General features: G+C 52.7%; 6 protein-coding genes across 6 annotated transcripts; 2 read left to right on the plus strand and 4 right to left on the minus strand.

Annotated features, from left to right (window-relative positions):
• Window positions 1–2,387: 2,387 nt before the first annotated feature.
• Window positions 2,388–4,331, minus strand: J4E85_010576 (uncharacterized protein; the record flags this gene model as incomplete). The annotated part of the gene is made up of 5 exons (XM_051474783.1): window positions 2,388–2,908; window positions 2,954–3,271; window positions 3,339–3,602; window positions 3,652–4,140; window positions 4,205–4,331. The coding sequence occupies 5 exons, from the start codon at window positions 4,329–4,331 to the stop codon at window positions 2,388–2,390; spliced, it is 1,719 nt and encodes a 572-aa protein (XP_051321459.1).
• Window positions 4,332–9,172: 4,841 nt separating this feature from the next.
• Window positions 9,173–9,845, minus strand: J4E85_010577 (uncharacterized protein; the record flags this gene model as incomplete). The annotated part of the gene is made up of 2 exons (XM_051474784.1): window positions 9,173–9,572; window positions 9,676–9,845. The coding sequence occupies 2 exons, from the start codon at window positions 9,843–9,845 to the stop codon at window positions 9,173–9,175; spliced, it is 570 nt and encodes a 189-aa protein (XP_051321460.1).
• A 399-nt stretch (window positions 9,846–10,244) lies between these two features.
• Window positions 10,245–12,260, plus strand: J4E85_010578 (uncharacterized protein; the record flags this gene model as incomplete). Its single annotated transcript, XM_051474785.1, has 4 exons — window positions 10,245–10,261; window positions 10,317–10,352; window positions 10,405–10,636; window positions 10,827–12,260. The coding sequence occupies 4 exons, from the start codon at window positions 10,245–10,247 to the stop codon at window positions 12,258–12,260; spliced, it is 1,719 nt and encodes a 572-aa protein (XP_051321461.1).
• A 640-nt stretch (window positions 12,261–12,900) lies between these two features.
• Window positions 12,901–13,309, minus strand: J4E85_010579 (uncharacterized protein; the record flags this gene model as incomplete). Its single annotated transcript, XM_051474786.1, has 2 exons — window positions 12,901–13,173; window positions 13,238–13,309. 2 exons carry the CDS (start codon window positions 13,307–13,309, stop codon window positions 12,901–12,903), a joined length of 345 nt encoding a protein of 114 aa, XP_051321462.1.
• Window positions 13,310–14,505: 1,196 nt separating this feature from the next.
• J4E85_010580 (uncharacterized protein) lies at window positions 14,506–15,678 on the plus strand (the record flags this gene model as incomplete). Its single annotated transcript, XM_051474787.1, has 1 exon — window positions 14,506–15,678. One exon carries the CDS (start codon window positions 14,506–14,508, stop codon window positions 15,676–15,678), a length of 1,173 nt encoding a protein of 390 aa, XP_051321463.1.
• A 570-nt stretch (window positions 15,679–16,248) lies between these two features.
• Window positions 16,249–19,216, minus strand: J4E85_010581 (uncharacterized protein; the record flags this gene model as incomplete). The annotated part of the gene is made up of 2 exons (XM_051474788.1): window positions 16,249–18,171; window positions 18,527–19,216. The coding sequence occupies 2 exons, from the start codon at window positions 19,214–19,216 to the stop codon at window positions 16,249–16,251; spliced, it is 2,613 nt and encodes an 870-aa protein (XP_051321464.1).
• Window positions 19,217–20,040: the final 824 nt, after the last annotated feature.

Here is a 20,040-nt window from a genome sequence, read left to right on the forward strand (position 1 = left end):
CGCTGAGAATCCTCAACTGCTTCCGAATATGGCCTGCGCACCTGACTTCGCGAGTCTTCCCAACGAACTGAAGATAAGCATCTTCTCTTACATCAGATTGAAAAAGGAGCAGGCAGCTGTTTGTCTTGTGAGCCGCGATTGCAAAAAGATCATGGCGCCCCAAATGTGGTTTTGGCTCGACCTAACACCCACGACGATGTCAACTGCGAAGACAATGGCCCTTTTAGATCCCGACAACGGTATACTTCACCACGTCCGTGGAATTTTGGTTTACCACGGCCCACGCGAGTCACTCCGACGTCACTCTCAGGAGTTCGAGTCTGCGATCCAACTCATCATAACTGCATTACCGAGAGACACTCTACTTTCTTTCTGCACGTACATGAATTTTGATCCCGGGTTTTTGCTCAACTTACTCCGCCATCAGAGGGCACTTGATCGTCTCGAGATACCGACGAGATTATCAGTCAAGAACCCATTGATCGATCTCCAAGTCTCTGCGCATGCATCCTGGGCTTCCGCTGCGCTGCGCGAATTGAGGACGCTACAGGTCCACGTTGGCTCCGTGGATTGCGCTCACGAGAACAGCGCATACTTGCTAAGGAACTCTCCTAAGCTTCGTCAGCTCAGCATCATGCCTGAAGAACCTCTAGGGCTTACTGGGAGTTACACAGAGACTTCTCTCAGTAGTTCGAAGGGTTGTGACGCTTTTGGTGGACCATTTGCAGACGGTGTTGTTGTGCAGCCACTGCAGCTAACACACTTGCAATTACGAATACTCGATTTGAAGCTGCCTCAACCCGAAACTATACTCGCATACATCAATTTTTCTGGACTTCGATCGCTTTCAATCGACGACTGTGGTCACGTGGGGCCATTTCTTACAGCGCTTGCGGCTCAGTTTTCTCAAAACTGTAATCTAATCGGGTTGGAGATTGTATTGCGAGGCTACGAGATCACCCCAGATGAAGACGTTCGGCTGATTGAAGATTTGCTAATGTCCTGTTCAAATCTTCAACGCCTCTGGATATGCACAGGACAGGCTAGAATGGTGCATACCCGATACATCGTTCGACATGGCAGCACATTACGAAAGCTCGGTATGAGCTTTAATCCGGAAGGTTCGACATACTATTCCGCACAAGATCTGTCTCTTATATTATCATCCGCTCCGTATCTAGAGCAACTGGCTGTACATATATCTCCAATCGAGATGGGCAGCTCACAATCTCTCGGCACAGATTTCACACTCACAATACCGGGCTCTTATGATGTACCTAATGCCTTAAAAGCATTCTTGGTAGGTTCTTGAAGCCCAGAATCGGTATCGAACAATCTAATAACCAGTGATAGGCTTGTATTGCGCGTCATCCAACGCTCCGAAACCTGCGTATGATTTCGCTACCGAATATCGACTACGGCCTTTCACCAAACCCTACTTTCCAGAATCGAGTTAGCATAACTGATGAACTCGTGCCTAGCGCAGCTATGACCATGCAGTCGCTTGCTACAGCTATCGTCCGTTTCCTCGACAAGCTTGGCTCGGGTATAACGTTGTTCGGGTTTTCCGCCGAGTACATGCCTATAGCCCGACCGAGAAAAGATACCAACGGCCATCTATGGCCCCGTTATTACTATACCCGCGGTCGTACTATCGATGCAATGGGCGCAGGGAGAGTCGCGGCTGTTCCTCTGCCGGCTGCGGGTCTGCCCGAAGACACGTTGTTTAGTCGATCTTATGTGAAATAGTTGGGCTTCGAAGCAGTCTGTCTGAGACTACGAAGAGTGGGTTGGATTGGCAGATAGTGCTTGAGATATCACAGTTGTAGGAATGATTTGGGTATGCGTTACGCCTGAGGTTCTTTACGGATGCCTCGCTTGCAGGTTGGACATGTTTGGGAAGTCACCTTCGTCTTAGACACTCATGTTCATTGTTTGTGGTTTAGCCAGGGCAAGGCTTCTCGCATGCTTGCAAAGGTCGAGAGATAGATAAGAAGGCGGCACGCGGCTGTTAATCTGGCAAAGCAAGGAGGGCAAGAAGTACGAGGGTGCGATGCCTAAGTAACTAAGATCCTGCGCGTTCAAGACAATAATACGACTAGGTACCTATAGGTGGAAGGCTGGTGTCTAGTGTATTGATAATGGAAACCAAAGTTGTAAACGCCTTCAACCCACTGAGAGAAGTACCAGGCGTCTCCTCGTAGTCTGATTTGGCGAAAACGATATGTCCTGGCGAGACAGACATCCTTATCTTGCACAACGCGGGCGTCTACATCTTCCCCAGCGCCAGTGTTTAAGACTCGGCTGCGCATATGAAGTCTCAAAACCATTGGCGTTCTCGGAGATTAGCAGCCCCAACGAACATCTGCCAGTATAGTTAGTATAGTTCATCGGTAGTATAAGGACATCAGCTTACGGTTTGCAAACAGCTTGAACGAATCTGCGTTGTTCAGTGCCTTCCTGGAAGACAGCTTAACGGAAGGCCAGTAGTCATAAGCCCAGTCCTTGGTACCAGGGCTATACACCTCTGAAGAATGCGTCATCTCGTGCAGAAGTACAGTGCCCTGATCCTTGGCTGAACATTGCCCTTTCGCTACTGCCGGCAGGTCCCAATAATCAGCGCAGAACGTGATGCCGAGACCAAGCCGGGCGTAGTATGCAAGATTACCGTTACAATTGCCGATACGGTCATGACAGTAGAGATTCAAGCTTGCACTAGGATTAGCGCATTCTTGCGCTATTGCGGTGTATCGGGCAGAAACCGCATCTTTCGTAGCTTGTGTTCGCGAGTGGAAGAAGGTTTCGAGATGGCGGTGGCCGGCTCGAGCTGCAGCTGCAGCTCCCAATGCTAGCTTTTGACAATTCTTTTGTGCCTCGGCGATTTGATCATTCATGAAAGCTATGAAGCCTGCGTCAGCGTTTGTGCGAGTCTGTGATGGAAAGGAGTACGTACGTCGGCAAAAGTAGGGATCGGCTGCACGTTCGGCTACTGGCTTGTGAGTTGCCGCTTCGGTACCGTTGACAGTGATGCTGAGCTTGTTGGAGCTGTATTCGAGATGGCCAACAAGCTCGGTCGAGTTGGTGTTGGCGTATTGCAGCATGCCGTTTGCGATCACATCGAAGCTTCCGCCGTTGCTGAGATCGTGTAGAGAGGCAGCTTCAATCGTCAACTCTTTCTTGTCTCCAGCTCCAAGAACAAGGAAGTCGTCTGTGGATAGGTTGTCGGTATCAAGGTAAACCCCGCTGATGCCTTCGAAAGGAACCTTGATAGCTGAATGTAGGTCAGTAATAGTTTGTCTTCAGTCGCGTTGGACTTGGTAGGTCTAAGTAGAACTTACAACTGTTGCTAGCGAACATCGAGATGCGCTCGACGGGTAGCTTCTCATCGAAGAGAGTGGCTCTCCTGAGAAGGTTCAAAGCCATATCGCCGTTGTTCGTCACTACGACCTTGACGGCGGAGTTACCCGCGGCAGTGAGCTGAACGCCAAGCTCTTGTGTTGACGATACTTCTCTTTTTTCGAGAGGAACGATATAACAAAGATGTGGATCAGGGAAACAGTCCACTACTTGCCCATTTAATGAGTAGGAGTTATAAAGAGCGTCTAGCCGCATAGTTAGCATAGTCTATACGGTGTGGGTACATGAGCTTACCCTGTGCGAACAACACGAAAGAATCTGCATTGTCCAGCGCCGCCTCGGTCGTCTTTACTCGCTCCGTCGTGTTATGGAAGCCATATTCCAAATCGTGCGTGCCAGGATGATATATCACAGGACTGTGCGTTAACTCGTGTAGAATCACGGTGCCCCGGTCCCCGCCTTGACCTGTCGGCTTCGGGTTCACTAGCGGCATGCCATAGAAGGATTGGCAGAACGTCACGCCGAAGTCGTCCTCACTTGTATAGAATGCCACTTCACCGGGCTTACACTGGTCGGGTTCGCAAGAACAGTGGTAACCCAAGCGTGGCTTGGTGCATTCCTTTGCTATTGCGTGGAAACGGGAAGCAACCTTCGCCCTGATGTCTGACGAATCCGAGTGGAAGTAGGCCGGGAACCTGGAGTCTTCATATGCGGCTTTGGCAGCGCGCAATGCTAGTTTCACGCACTGGCCTTGTGCCGTTTGAATCTGTGCGCGCTGGAAATCTATGAAGCCCAAGTCAGCGTTTGCGCGGATCTATGTTGGTATGATGAAGGGAGGAGTACGTACCGCTGCATTGGTCCTCGATATAGCGCTCGGCTACTGGCTTGGGAGCAGCCGCTTCGGTGCCGACTGGCGCGGCATGAATGTAGGTGGCCAAGAAAGCCAGGGGGTATAGAATAATAGACCACTTCATTTTCGAATGGAAAGCTGGTGGAAATGTTTGGAGAAAATTCGGAGTGAACTGTTTAGAGTTGTACTGTTGAAAGTGAGTCGTCTTATAATATTTCCGAATCAGCATATAAATACTAGCGTAAGCGAGGGATGGACGGGGTTTCTGGTTGAGATTTCTGCAAATCAGCTGAAGCCAAAGCCCAAACTTACTTGCTCTCATGACGGTTGTCATTTGGAAATACCGACCAATCTCGTCAGAAATGTATGGATTGCAAGGAACGTGAATGGTTCGTCGCGCGTTGGTTGTTGCAGTACCGTGGAACGGAATTGAGGCTGGGAAGCGATCGAATCGCAATCATGGTATGAGCACGCGACACGTCGTCAGCGTACGTATCGCCCTTGCGATTGATGAACAGTCCGATCCAGGACCAGGCCGCAGTCTGAGTTGGAGGCGCACTCTGTGGCCAAGCTCGTCGCCGAAGCGACCCGCAGACTGCCCATGCGATAAGGCTGTGTCGTCTCTACCGAGCAGTTCGATGGACCCGAGGTAGCGCAGATACGAGGCTGAGGTTGATTCGGTAGAAACCAACGTTGAGGAGTGGAGAAGGCGTGGGTGGATATCTTGTTGAACGAAGGGGCGAGGTCGGCGCTTGCCGTGGCGGGCTGATGTATCGAACAACACCTAAAGGTAAAAGCAAACCACTTTCCCACTTCTATCCACTTTCCCACTTCTACCAAGCTTCTCTACCCATTACATTGTCTGGGAAGTGCCACACAGCGTTCCTTCGTATTCGATATTCATCCGTCTCAAGTACCCTTTACCCCTAGTGGGACGTATCCCCATCGCTCGCCGGCTGTACCCAACGGGGACCTCATGAAGGAGAGATCGCCGGTGCCAAAGCCGCCTGCCCCGGCTCTGAGGACGACCGTGAGCTTGGTCATAACGGCAACACTCTATCTCCCTCCAGACATCGGCCTGGCAGCTGGACGAAAATACTTCGCCATCGAGCAAGGGTCTCAAGCTCGGTCGCCCTTGATCTTTTTACTCTTATCCTAAGTCTCTTTAACCTCCTCCAGATGTCCTTCTGCACATCTGCGATGCTCCAGAGGCGACCCAGAGAAGACGAGCCAACCACACCTCCCACATTTCACATGATTCTTATGCGAGGAGACACTCAACGAAAGAGTGAATTATCGCATCTCCAAGAACCTCTGTGTAGTCTCTCGATCTTTGGACAGCCTCCTCTTGATCCGAATCATCAGCCCCACCGACGACCACGGTACTGCGGTGATGCACCAGACCAGCAGCACTCCAGCGAACAATATCAAAGCTATCGCAATCATACCGTATACCAAAGTACCATCTTAATGAACTGCCCGAAGGACTAGACCGCAGTCTGAGTCAATGGCGCACTTTATTCATTCCTCTTCTTGATCAAAGAGTTAGAACGAAAGGACTGGATGGAGAGGATCAAACGAACGAACGGTTCATCGTGGCTGCAGCGGCAACGCTCCGTCGGGTGACTACACAGGCTAGTAGAGAGCGAAAGTCGTGCCTCCTATCTCCTCCGCCAACATCGTCGGCTGGGCGGACTCGTCGTCATTCATGAGTAGCCGGGGAATTCACCCAAGAACAAAACTCCGACGAATATACACGTTTGCTACGAGCCTGTCGGTGTCGCACACAATGATGTTGTCAATTTCCTTCCACCTGTAGAATGGCAGAGAGCACGTTCTGTTTGCAGTAGAATGTGAAGAAAGCAGAAAGCTGCATCGAGCGTGCGCAAAGCTCCATGTTGGTGTTCCCGTTGAACGCAGCGTATTATACTTGCGATTTCACTCATTCGTGAAAATATCTCGTGTGTGTTGCGGGAGTCGTGAGTGGCTCGTTTCGCTCTGCGTCATCGCAGTACCATAGAATGAAGTGAATGGCAACCAAGATATAGAATCGCACCATCGGTTTCCCGCTTTTCAAGAATGCAGCACGATTAGTACCTGATGAAGGCTTCGAAGCGATACCCAAACCTAAATGGAACAGTCGTATCAAAAGACCACATTGTCTTGAGTAGCTCCATCCCATCCATGGTACTGCGATGACGCAGAGCGAGACGAGCCACTCATGATTCCCGAATTACATAACCACCACATACGCAAAGGTACTCCTCATCAAATGAGAGAGATCGCAATCCTTAGAGTCTGTCTTGAGTAGCATACGTTTATCAGATTATAACACAGTGTATGCAGCAACGCGATACATGGTAAGTGGAAGCGGCAATCTCTCTGAAGACCACCAGGGTGCAGTATATTCAGGGCACTGCCTAATCAGGACTAGCGTCTCTAGAACGACCCACCCGACTGGAAAGAGCAACCTTACTTGCACCAACTCACACTCCACCCATTCATCCACACTAGGCGCTTCTATTCTGGCGTCATGACTACGTTTTCCGACCTCCCGACTGAGATGAAGGCGGCTATCTTTGCCAACATCCATCAAAACCCTCACAGAAAGGCGGTTTGCCTTGTAAGCCGCGAATGGAGAGACATAATGAGGTAAATTCACGGGTAAGAAACATATGTGAGACATATGCTGACTTCGTGCGTCCACCTTTTAGGCCCATTCTCTGGGAGACCCTCTTTCTCAAGTGTGCTACTGACCTGCCCGGAGACCTAGCTTCTTTACTGAGCGCAGGTAACGGAGCACTTCCGCACGTCCGCTATATTCATATCTACGCCAACACGAAGGAAATGGTGCACTTCAACCCTATCTCCAACTTTGGCGTTGCCGTCAGGCTCATCATAGGTGCGCTACAAAGGGATTGTCTGTTAGGGGTCACGTTCGATCTCGGGATCAGCATGTCAGTTCTGCTGAGCCTTCTACAATCGCAGAAATCGCTAAAGACACTTCGAATTCGAGAAGCCATACCAGATGATAGCTCTTCCCTCAGCATGAGTCTTATTCCACATGACTCCTGGGTCGCACCTACACTGAACAGCATCTTGGAGCTGCGAATTCCAGTATCCATTCACGATGACAAAACGTATACAACCAGCGCATATCTGCTCAAAAACACACCCAGGCTACAGTCATTATGTCTCATAGGGGAAATTCCTACCTCTCCCCTCATGAATCGCTCGGGTGAGCATGACGCGTTTGGAGGGCCATACGCGGATGGAGCAGCTATCCAGACTCTGCAGTTGGATAGTCTTCAATTGTTATGGCTCAATATTCAAACATATCCCGCATCGATCTTTTCGCGTATCAACTTCTCTGGCCTTCGATCGCTCTATATCAGCCAATGCCGCTTCATCGGAGCCTTTTTGTCTGCGCACGTTGCAGCATTCCCTCGAGCCACGGCGTTAAGAAATTTGGAGATATCAGTGATACCGGGACCGAATCCCCTTGACAAGGATATACAGGCAATGGAGGCTATGGTCGCCTCCGCGCCTTGGCTGGAGGAGTTATGGTTGGATGTAGGTAGGGGCCGTGCCATCAATGTGTCGTGTTTGGCTGGCCTTGGGCAGTCCTTGCGACATCTTGCTTTGACAGCTTCATACGGATCACAGCCTCCACCATACTACACCAGCTCTGAGCTTGGTAAACTACTGAAACAGATTCCTAGTCTTGAGAGGCTATACATCAACCTTTGCCCGATCGCTCTAGGTAAAGTCCAGCACTTAGCTGTCAAGTTTAGGTTATCAGAGCAAGCGGAGGATGGATCTGATTCTCACGAAGCAACAGCTCTATTGGTATGATTTCTGCTTCTACAAGAAGCTTCACTGCTGACAGTATGATTAGAGTTGTATCGCGGCACACCAAGGTCTCAAATCATTGCGAACATTCACCACGCCGATTATGAATTTTGGAATAGTACCAAACCCAAGCGTCGAGGATCGTATCGAGCTTCCAGAGGAGCATGTATACACCGCACAAGTCATGATGCAATCATTTGCCACAGAGGTCTTTCGCTATCTGGTCAAGCACGGGTCCAGAATCAGTAGTTTTACCGTGTCACCTGACTTCATAAGAGTTGAACGCCCCATCGGCGACGAAAATGGGCACATGTGGCCGCGATACTTCTACACACGCGGATTCGTGCGGACTATGGGCGGAGAAGAGCACGTTGTAGCCGTCCCGCAACGAGTAACTGAAATGCAGCTTACCTTTCGAACCGCGAGATGAGTGGCCTAGGGGCGACATCGTTATCGATCGCTCGCAAGAGCATCAAGGTGTGAAGAAAGCTCCGAGTGCTGTCAAAGCACTATAAATGCTAGCAGAGGAACCACTCTACGGAAGCGATGGAAGATTGGCATGAACTTGATAGCTAAGCTGAATTGACCGCATACATGGAGAAAGAAGCCCCTCAAACCACGGCCGGAAGGGGTACACATGAAAGGTTATCCATTTCCCTGGCAGCGACGAAGCCACACTTTCCACTTGGTACTTGATGTTTGTATGTACATTCCAGGGTAAGGGGGAACATTGTTGCTGTCTGTCATCGGCAGCTACAGCGCCAAACACGCATCCTAGAACCATTCCATGTATGCCTCTTCTGCACGTATCCATGTTGAATTGCGATTCGAATCTACACACAGCTTGCTGGGCCATCAGATGGTAGTTCTGTGTGGGATATTGAATGGGCAGATTGGGTTAACATGATAAAGTTTCGCAACCGCTCTGGGCAAGTATCTGGACACTTGCCTAGAGCGGTTGCGAAACTTGATCATGTCGAACTACCATCCGATAACCAAGCAAGCGGTACGGACATACATGGAATGTCTCCATCTCCGTTTGACAACGACGGCGCCATACTTTCTACTTGTTACCCGATACTGGAATCTATATTTGATACGAGGGGGGGGACGTCACGCCTCGTCCTTCTCCCACGGCTTCTTCCTCTTCGGCTTACTAGCTTCCGTGCCTTGGCCTTCTAGTACCGTCGGCGGGATCTCTTTGATACCCGGTACGGGCTTTCCGCTTGTGATTAGCTCGACGATGTGGGCGAAGGATGTGGGGTAGGGTGCTGGTGGTTCGGCTGTGGTTGTGGGTGGGGGCATGATGCCGGATGGCGAGCTGGTTGGAGGGAGGTCGCTGGTCATGGGGAGGCTTGTTGTGGATGCATTTGGTGTGGTTCCTGCTGGAAGCATCTCGTCTACCACGGAGGAGGCGAGGACGTTGTGGGGGGTTGGTGGTGTGGGTGGGGGGCGGTTGCGGGCGCTGCGGTAGGCTTTGTAGGCGTTGAAGTCGATGTTTTTGTTGTATTTTCTGTGGGGTGTTAATCGATATCGCTCTTGAAACATAGACATCTCTCGCGTCCCAATTGGGCTGGAATAGATGCAGTAGTAGAAGTCTCGAATCCCGAACGTACCTCGCATAGTAGAAACATCGCGCCCGTAATGCTAGCTCGGTCGTCTGTTCTGGCGTGCTGTTGCTGCCGATGATGGCCTGCAGACCAGCCTGGAACTCGATGTCATCGTCCCAGTTGTAGCGATCCAGGGCCTCGTAGATGTCGTTTAGCCCATCGTCGGTAACGCTCATTGCGGGGGGTTGGGCAACCTGAGGCCCTAGGAGAACGTGAAGATTGGAAGGGTGATACAATTCACGACCTCAAGGGTCTAAAGTCAACAAGTTCATGGGTGACAAAGCATGGGTGCAGTTGCAACCCGACGAAGACTGCAACGGTGGTACGTGTGGGGTAAAGGAAGCCCGAGGTGCCAGGTGGATGAGCGAGGCTCCAAGCTTCCAGACTACGCCTCGCTAAACGTGCGCCAAGTTTCTGCAGCTTCAGCCCACGACCACGGAGCTCTCCAACCTTCTCTCACCCCTCACTCCTCCACCAACCACTTGCACCCTTCCCAACCTCTTTCCCGCCTTCTTTTCTTGTTCATTGAGCTTCAATTCCTTCGATACCCGTTTTGATACCCACGTTACACAGCCATGTCCGAGTTCATCGGGTTAGTCGCAGCTCTCCAATTCGAGCTGGAGCTCCAGCTGACGTCGGACGCGTAGATCTCGCATTTCTCTCATCTCCAAGAGTGACATCCGGTGAGTCCTCCATCGCATGAATGCATTGCGCGACGCGACTAACAGGCCCCAGCTATGTCGGTACCCTCGTCGAGATCAACTCAGAGGCCTCCACAGTCTCATTAGACAATGTGCGCTCCTTTGGCACAGAGGGCCGCAAGGGCGGCAAAGACGAGTACCCGCCGTCAGACGTCGTATACGAGCAAATTGTCTTCCGGGGCAGCGATGTGAAGGATCTGCGCATCGAAGAGCCGGTCAAGGAGAAGGCTCAGCCTGCCATGCCGCAGGATCCAGCCATCATCGGAGTAAGTCTTCACAACCGCCCTTTCTTTTCTTTTTCGATGATGTAAAATTTTCGGATGTAAATCATTTAAACCACCGAGAGCGCAAAACCGTGTGGATATTTTCCGTTGCCTTCCTTCTGAGATCCTTTATACAACCTGCTTCTGCTACATACTTCACGAAGCCAAAGCTGACGCGACGCATGCGCCACAGGTACAACAACCCCAGTCGCGGCAAGAGGGCAGTCCACAAGATCTTGCCGGTCGTCAACAACCACCGCCGAACTTTCCTCAGCCAGGTCAATTCCCGCCTGGCGGATACCCTCCGTTCGGCGGCCCTGGTGGCCCTGGTGCATATGGAAACAGATTCGGTCCTCCAGGTGGTTTCCCTGGTGGTCCTGGTGGCCCAGTTCCTTTCCCTGGAGGTCCACCAGGCGCGTTTGGCATGCCGCCTCCTCCATTTGGAGCGCCTCCTGGCTGGTTCCCTCCTGGTCACGGCTTCCAGCAGCCGCCTGGTCCCTTCTCGCCTAACATGCCCATTGGCCCTCCCGGCTTGAACCAGAACCAACCTCCACAAGGCCCTCGGGGCCCTCAGGGTCCTCAAGTAGGCAAGGATGAGAAGCCGGGTCAGGTTCAGCAACCAAAGGTAGCAGAGGCAGACGGTGCATCATCCAAGCCACAACCTAAGAACGGCGCGAAGGCATCACCTGCTGCAGCAGGCAAGCAGGCTCCCCCGCCACCAGTCGACTCGAAGCCAGATGTATCGGCTGCGTTGGCACCACCCCACCCCCAGAACGGTCAACCACCCTCGAAGGGTGCGCCTAGCGGACCTAAGGGTGGTCGAATCATTCCCGCTGTACCGATCCCAAGCCCAAGGGCGACGAAGGCGGCGCCTCAAGCACAGCAAGGTGCCGGCCCCTCTGCTGCTCCTGCGCAAATGCCCACCGCTGCCCAGCAACAGAACGCTACTCAGTTAGCAACCGCTGCTGTCGCTGAGGCCATGGCCAAGCTCAACCTACAGAACAAGGGTCAGGCACCAGGTCAACCGCAAGGTCAACCGCCTGTCTCGGACCCGATGAACAACTTGGCACAGCAGGTGCAAGGCATGCGCGAACAGCAAAGCCGCCAGCACCAACCTCGTCAACGAGGAACAGGAGAGTTCCGTGGTCGGGGCGGAAGAGGAGGACGAGGTGGTGCTCACCCTCAACACCCCAAGATGGAAGTGCCCACAACAGACTTCGACTTTGAGTCGTCCAACGCAAAGTTCAACAAGCAAGACTTGGTCAAGGAAGCCATCGCATCTGGATCGCCGATGGGCGAGGCTCCAGCAGTCCCCGCTGGCGAGGCTTCCACGGAGAAGGAAGAGGTCGTCATCCCTGGTGGATCCATGTACGACAAGAGTTCCTTCTTCGACAACATTTCGAGCGAGCTGAAGGACAGAGAAGAGGCGGCCACCCGTGGTCAAGAGTTCAGGAGCCAGGAGCGCCAGAAGAACATGGAGACCTTTGGTCAGGGCAGCGTTGACGGCTACCGGGGTGGTCGAGGACGTGGCCGTGGACGCGGACGCGGTCGGGGCTTCGGCTACCGCGGCCGTGGCGCACCCAGAGGTCGCGGCGGCGCTGAGTTTGGTGCCCAGCCTGCCGCTTAGTGGGCGGGAGGACCTGCTAATCCAAACTCATACCTCAGCCTTGAAGGCGTCGCGCTTTACTAGCATTTCCTTTCCATCCATCTCTGCAGACTTGTGCATAGTTCTCAGCACGGCGAGCGTCTTTTGTGTCTTTTCATCCCCCAAAGCCCTATGGGCACGACTCTCTTGCGTTTTTCCGGGGCGGCATCTTATCTGATTTGCTCCGCTTTGTATTTGTAGATCTCCATCGTGGCGATGTGAAGCGGGAGTCAAAAGCTGGGAATACTTGGGGGTGTGGTATACAGGACAGGACCTGAAGGCATACGTGCTATGACATGCAATGAAGATTATGAAGACTCACATTTGGTGTTTCGGTGACGGTGCTTTTTGACTTTGAGGGGTTGCCTTGCTGCCCTGACCGGGTATAGTGTGAAAGGTACTACAATCGCTCAACATGTATGTCTCATTACTAATTCACTATACACAACAGTTCTGACAACCACCGGTATTCGCCCCGCCCATGAAACCGCTAAATGAATATATACCGTGAATAACAACCAATACCGACCGCTCCTTAGTTACATAACACCTGTCCCCTGCTAATCCCATACGCGCACGATGTCCAGATATCCGACTGTACACAGTCCTCACTGCTCAGCGCCTATCCAAGCCTCTTAATAGCATCTTTCTCCGCCTTATTGCTCTTAGCCCAGGCCTTCATCCTCTTATCCTTGTCCACCTTATCTTGCGCCTTCTTATCCTTGTCCTTTTTCTTATCGTCATCTTTCTTCTTCTTGTCATCTTGCTTGTTCTTCTCCTTAGCCAGGTTGATGCAGCGTCGGCATACATTGTTACCCTGCCTGTTCACTTCGGGGGGGTTGCGACAAGGGCCCGCTGTTGCTGCGGCTGCACAGGGTTCGTGCCAGTGTCTTTCCTGCAGAGATAGAGGTACGAAGTCAGTATATGTCTCATATGCACTTCGTACGGTCAGAACTCACCTTCATGTAGGGCCTGTGCAATGGGCCGCTTAATTTGCAGAGGGGACAGATTTCTAGGACCATTTGGCACATGGTTGGGGGGTGGGGTGGGGGGCTGGTTGGGGATGTGGTTGTGGTTGTGGTTGTGGTTGTGGTTGTAGGGGGTTTCAGTCCTGCTGAGGTCTGGTATGAAGTATCAGAGAGGCTTGTTGGGTAATTGGATGGATGTGTTTGACTTGTATGTTGTAAATATAGTATAGATTTGTCTATTAAAGGCTCTCGTGATGTAGTGTTTATGCAGACAAACTCTGGGGACAAATATAGCAGATTTATATACACACGAGGACTCATATACACATGAGGACTCATATACACACGAGGACTCATAAACACACGAGGACTCATATACACACGAGGACTCATATACACACGAGGACTCATATACACACGAGGACTCATATACACACGAGGACTCCTTGACTATTCTTCATTGTGGACTGATTCGAGTCTCTAGTTGTTACAAGAAAGCGATCGAGAAAGGAACAGAGAATTGACAGATAATGGTGTGATTCTATACTCACTGTGAGGTGCTCGTATCACGAAGCGCGAGAGTGATAAGACCTTGTGCAGCATTGTGACGCAGGCTACTAAAAACTTCAAATGTGCATGCCAAAATGATGAATGTGGTGTACATGAATCTGTCCACGCTTCTATGTTCATTGAGAGTTCAAGTAGTTGTTAGCAGTAGCGATTGTGCAGTGTTGTCAAAGACTACCCGCATCTGCCGTGACCTCAAATCCCTTAGTTGAAGGCTATTGTATACCAAACGAGCTTAGCAATTGCATCGAATACGCGCGAGGTAAACATCCGGCACACAATGTATACTATGCGGGCTCTTAGCCCATGTCTTTTCGGTTCACTAGAAGATATTACTCAGGTCCTCTGCTTCTCGTCCAGTGGTTCTGCGACGATCCACAAATAAATAGCTATCTAGCCACTCACAGCTCGCGTACATCAAATAGAAGTTGAATGCTCTAGTGTTGGCTGCTAGTGACGTAGGAGTTCTATCCAAAGTACCATAGGCCCACAGCAACTAAGATCGTACGACAGGGTCCAGCCATAACCTCGAGTGTGAGTGGCGCCTTCCGCTTCTATCACTAGCCTACTTGAGTAGTAACTGCCTTCCCAGAGCTTCCGACATACCATCTTCGCAATCTCCGCAAAGACTCTTTCGTCAGACACCGCCGCTGAAATCTCAGTAAAGCGACATATTGCAGCACTTCCGCGCCATGGACACTGAGATGACATCCCCAGCTCCTACAGCCGACTTCGAAACTAACCTCCTCGACCACTTCACCTCAAAGTCTCGACGCGATGACAATCACACTTACGCTACATCAATCCACATTAAGTCCAAAGCCCAAGCCACAGCCTTTGCGCGCACAACCTCCACCCAGCCTCCCGATCGCACCCTCGTCCTATGGATCAACAGCAGCGTCAGCGGCGACCTACGCAACGAACCCTGCGCTGTCGCAATCGGCTACAACTCACCTGTAACCTCCGCCTGGACCGCCCAAGTCACCATTGCACACTATACCAACGCAAACGAAGCCATCCTCTTATCTATCGGCGAAGCCCTCCGCATCGCAGCAACCCCATCAATAACCGAGCACATCGATCGCATACTGGTCTTCTCAGATGTGCAACGCGTTCTGAAGAGTATGAGGATGGGCCATCCGTTCGGGTTGGTGAGGGATAGATGGCTTGTAGACGATATACCCCATCTCACCAAACAACTAGCCGAGAAGAGCGTGGAAGTGGAGTTTCACTGGTTGCCTCCTCTCTCCAGGATAGAGCCTCACCAACGCATACGTCATACCTCGCAGCGGTTCAAGAAGCTTGCGCTGGCTGAATATCCGGCTGAGTTACTCGATCGGAGCGTTAGTTTCCCGCCGGTGAGACTGGACGCGGAACTTGTCACGGGAGGTGCGGGAGAAGACTTCGTGGGCGGATGGCTGTCTGCTGCGTTCAAGGATGTTAAGGTTTTGCCGCGAAGAGAGCTGAGTCGTGATCTGAGGGTTCAGGCCAGGCAGGCTATTAATCAGAGAAGGAAGGAGAGGAAGGAGAAGGCCAAGGCGAGGAGGATTAAGGATAAGGCAGAGAGGGAGATCAGGAAGATGGAGAAGGAGATGAAGAAGGAGATGAGGAAGTTGGTGCGTAAGAACGAAATGAAGGTGGAGGAGCAGGAAGTGCTGGGTTTGGAAGATGACAGTGAGATGGAGATTGAGGAGCAGGAAGTCCTGGGGTTGGCGTATGACAGTGAGATGAAAGTGGAGGAGCAGGAAGTTCTGAGTTTGGCAGATGACAGCGTGGCGACTACATACGAGCATTTGGACAACTTTGGGGAGCAGGAGAGGCCATGTATGCTCGTGGAGAAGTTTGAAAATATGGATTTGGTTTGATGGTACGGTGTCTTTTGTTATTAGCAAATCTACTCTACAAAGCCTTATAGAGTAGATTTCCTGACAACAAAAGATGCGAACGGAAGGGGTACAGAAGGAATGGTTATTGAGGGCGTGTCTATGCTGTAGCTACCGAGAATCAAGAAACGATACACTTGGACAAATGACTTTAGGCGGGCTTCGGAGTACATGTGATCAAGATACAACGATACTATGCATTTAGTCCAGAAAACGACCTACACGCTATGCTACCTACATCCAAGATTTTCCCCTTCCATATATCCATCCACACCCTTCCCCTATCATCCCCATCCCCATCCCCATCCCTAACAAATCCCAATCCCAATCCCAATCCCAAGAGTAAGAATACCAAACAGCAAACTGGGGTATATAGCAGATCCAACCTCCCAACCTTTCCCAACCTAACCTTCCCATCCAATATACGCCCAATATACACAAACATTAAATGAGAACATCAACATCAACCCCACCCTATGATTTTACCTATCCGCTTGAAACGAAACGAAACTGTCCTCCTCTTTCCTTTTTCATGATGGTGAGTAGAATCCTCTACAGCACGGCCTCAAGAATGCGATCTTTAAGGGTCTTGACTTCTTCCTCCCTCTCCCACAACCGTCGTTGCATATCTAGGAATTTGGCTTTCCAGGCCGCGGGCGTCATGTGCGCTCCACTGCCACCTTCTCGATCTAATGCGGCTTCGCCATCTCCTCTGCGCTCTGCACTTCCGTCTTCACTGTTCTCATTCCGTATTTCCAAACCCTTGGCAACCCACTCCCCAGTCAACCCACCAAAGTTCACAGCGAAGAAAACGTCAAAGGTCTCTTTGATACGACTACCAGAGTTACCAGGGTGAGACCGTAGGTTGTCTCCGGTGTTGTCGCCATCGTCTTCGTCGTCGTCGATGGGACTTTCATAGCCATCGCCTCCAATGCGGAAGCGTATGCACTCGACGCGACGGACGCCGCCTGTGGGGCCGCCGATACCGATGCCGACTGCGCTTGTGAGACCCAGACAGCTGCTGATTGCTATGCCGAGGGCTTGGTCGGACATGACTTTCGCGGGGGAGGACGGTAGTCCCGATGTTGGTTTTGAGTAGAGTGGTTGGAGGATAGCAGTGGCCAGGGTTTTTGCTTCGTTGCCTCTTAAGCGCTTCCGGCGGCCGGTTAGCGGGGCACGGATGAGCTCGGCGGCTAAGGCGCGGTTGAGTGTTTCGAGAGGGATTGAAGGGAGAGATGAGGAGGAAGTTGAGAGGTCTGGTGAAGTCTGCGAGCGGATTGGGGGAGGTGGACGATGCTGAGCGGGTGTTTCAGATGGCGTGAGCGCGCCGTGGTAGGTCTGATGAGTTGGCCTGTTGTCTTGTTTTTGGTACATGCTTTGTTGCTCGTAGCCATGTGCGGGGGACACCTGCGTTGAGGCGGCGCTTATTGGGGAAGGCCCTAGGCCCGTGCCTGGGGAGTCGTTCTGTTCTCCGTTGACGAGGACTGTTGGTGTGACTAATCGTACTACTGGGTTACCGACATTTGGAGGGACCTGGAGACTCAGTCGCTGCTTCTGGGGCGCCCCACCCATAAGCTGGCCTTCCATCTTGGAAGGCGATATGGCAGACGCCGGTGTTGGCGGAAAGCGGAAGGAGTTCTCGGGTGCGGGAGGGTCAGAGTGCGCCCGCTCAACTATCGGTGTCAGATTGCCTGGGGTGCGGTCAATTGGTGGGCCTTCTTTTGTCTTCGGATTGGCCGGAAACGTGTTGTACGGTCCATCTCGAAATGATCGATTGCTCGGCGGCCGGCCACGAAGCTTGCCGGTAGACGAGGTGTTGTTGGTCGACCATGCCGACGATACAGCGGGGCCGTGACGTCGGCGAGAGCGTGATCTCGCACTGGAAGGCGTGACAGCAGACTGGGGCTCATCGAAGAAGGGGTATGCGGATTGTGGTGTTACCGCGGAAAGTGGATGAGGGGTTTGAGGCGTGTCGTGAGGATTCAGTCGCCATCGTATGTGTTGTCCAGACATTGGCGAATCGGTATATGGTGTCAGGCTTTGGCCTAAACGACTTGGTGCTGAAGCTGCTGTTAAGGCCGAAGAGGGTGTGACGGTTGAGACTGCAGTCCACGCTTCTTGAGGTGTGAGGAAGCCTCCGTGCATGTTGTGAGGATGGGCGCTAGTGGGGTACGCTGATTGGGGCTGCAGCACGTTGCCAAACGGTATGGACGTATCCAACTGTGGGCGCTTACGAGCCGGTGTGCCTTCGTCAAAGTCGATGTCGTCCTCTCCGTCATCAGCTTTCCGCCGCCCGCGCTTCGGTTTAAACTTGGGATCGAGAGCGCGAATAGCCAGATCCTCCTCCAAAGGTACGCCATCCCGCCCGTCAGCCGGAAAGGGATTGTGAGGAGGAGGTATTTGCAGGAAGTAGGGGTGCTGCTTGCCCAGCAGATACTCGAAGAAGGCGTCGATGTGCATGGCGCGCATCCATCGCTGTGATGATTAGCAAAGGTCGGAATGATGTATGAAACGACAAGTGATTGGGGGCCAGGTCGGAATGCGCTGCCCCTCTGACCTGCAGAGGCCCCATTCATGACCAAGTCGTGAGGAACAGTACATCTCAGATATCTCACATAGTGGGTGGCTCGGTTCGCACACTGCGCCGGATACCAAGTAGGTGGTTCGGATCACAATGAGGCGTTTGAGGCTGAAGTCGACTGCGCCGCACGACCCGGATGACATGCATGAGACGTTGTTGGAGCCCACTGGGCCAGAACTCGGAAAATGTGTAGAAAATGACTCGGCGATTGCCGGATATAAGAGGTGTGAATGAATTGGAGGCTCTTACCTTTAGTCTGACTGAGTACTGCTGCACCTTCTGCGTGCTCTGTCCCTCGTCCGTGTTCGGCGGCTTGACGCCCAGATCCAGCGCCAGTTGTGTCCATGTCTTGATTTCTTTGGCGTCCAGCTTGCGTATCAGCTCGAAGAGGGTCCATGTGTTGAATGCGTTGCCGTCGCTCTTGGGCGGCGTCCGGAACAGCTTGACGAGTTCGCTCGTGTCGATGGTGGTGGGGAAGTTGGGGTTGCAGTAGAGGATGAAGGTCGCGTAGGCGTCGTCGATGGTGTCGTCGGCTACATTGCGCGAGGGCGTGTCGCGGTCGGCGGGCTCGTAGTGGGCAGATGCCTGGCGCGGCTGGCTGGTGGGCGATATGGCAGCGAAGCGCGGCGAGGCATGCGCAGACGCCGGGGGAGTCTGCGAGCTGCGCATGTCGGCGTAGAAGCCGTGGGCGAGGTTATGGGCATTGTCTGGCTGAAGTAGGTGACTGGACTGGGGAATGGGCGTGTGCACATTGCGGCTGGCACCTGTGCTCTGCTCCAGTCCCGGATCAATTGCTGCTACACCACCGCCGCCTGGATGCCGGAAGGGCGAGTAGGCCGGCCCGCTGCCAGGCCCCGCGTGTTCGTAGTGCTGGTGGGCGTTGGCTGTCAGGTGCAGGCTGTGCTCCGTCTCTCCCTCGTCGCCAAAGTCGACCTGCATGGTTCTCCACAGTGTAACGCGCTCTGCTGCTTCCTCGGCCCGTCAGCATGCCATGAGGGCGTCGAGATGATTCGCGGCCGCGCTAATGCCAATAGCAGGCCATGGATATAGAGCCAGTCCCGAGGTTTGCTTCTTCTGGCCCCAAGGGGAGTCCTCAGCAGCGCCTGCTGTCGCAGCGGAGCCGGCGAGTGCAGCGCGAAGAGGTCCAACGATAGGATGCGATGCGCCCAGCGCCGTCGCTCGGTCAGGGCAGTCGCGAGAGGGCGATTACGTCGTTTGCCGTGGCAGCGCGCTATGGAGTCGCGTCGTCGAGGGTCCAGCGGGTGGTAATTTGCGGTCGTTCAGGTGCTATGGCGGGTCGTGCCTGCCTGCTTCGGGGCATTTTGGTCAGTTATGCCAGCTGAGCGGTACCCCAGCATCGTCCGTCTATTCTTAGATCAGCCGACGCACCACTGCTCACCACACCCATGTCGCTGCACCATCCGAACCCCTACCACCGCCGCTCTGCACCCTGACTGGCTGCCTATTTACGCTCTACACTGAATATGCGACAATGCCTATCGAGTGGCAGTCATCCCAAGCCCTTTTGGTCGTACCTGCCACTGTCACTGACGTACACCGGCCGAACCTCGCTCTTGGAATATTGCCACTACACCGACTACGACCTTTCTGGGGCGAATACTCGTGTCGCGCCGCATCGAGTCTAAGACGGTATCATGTTGCGAACAAGAGGCAAGCCTGCGTCGTCGTCGAATGTGGCGCATACCTCTTGGGTCGAGTGATGCAGTCAGGCTTCTTCGACTCAGTGAATTGAATGCAGCAAG

This window comes from Alternaria conjuncta (genome assembly GCF_024043145.1).
Source record: "Alternaria conjuncta strain BMP 0040 chromosome Unknown scaffold_24, whole genome shotgun sequence".
In the NCBI taxonomy this organism is placed as follows: domain Eukaryota; kingdom Fungi; phylum Ascomycota; class Dothideomycetes; order Pleosporales; family Pleosporaceae; genus Alternaria; species Alternaria conjuncta.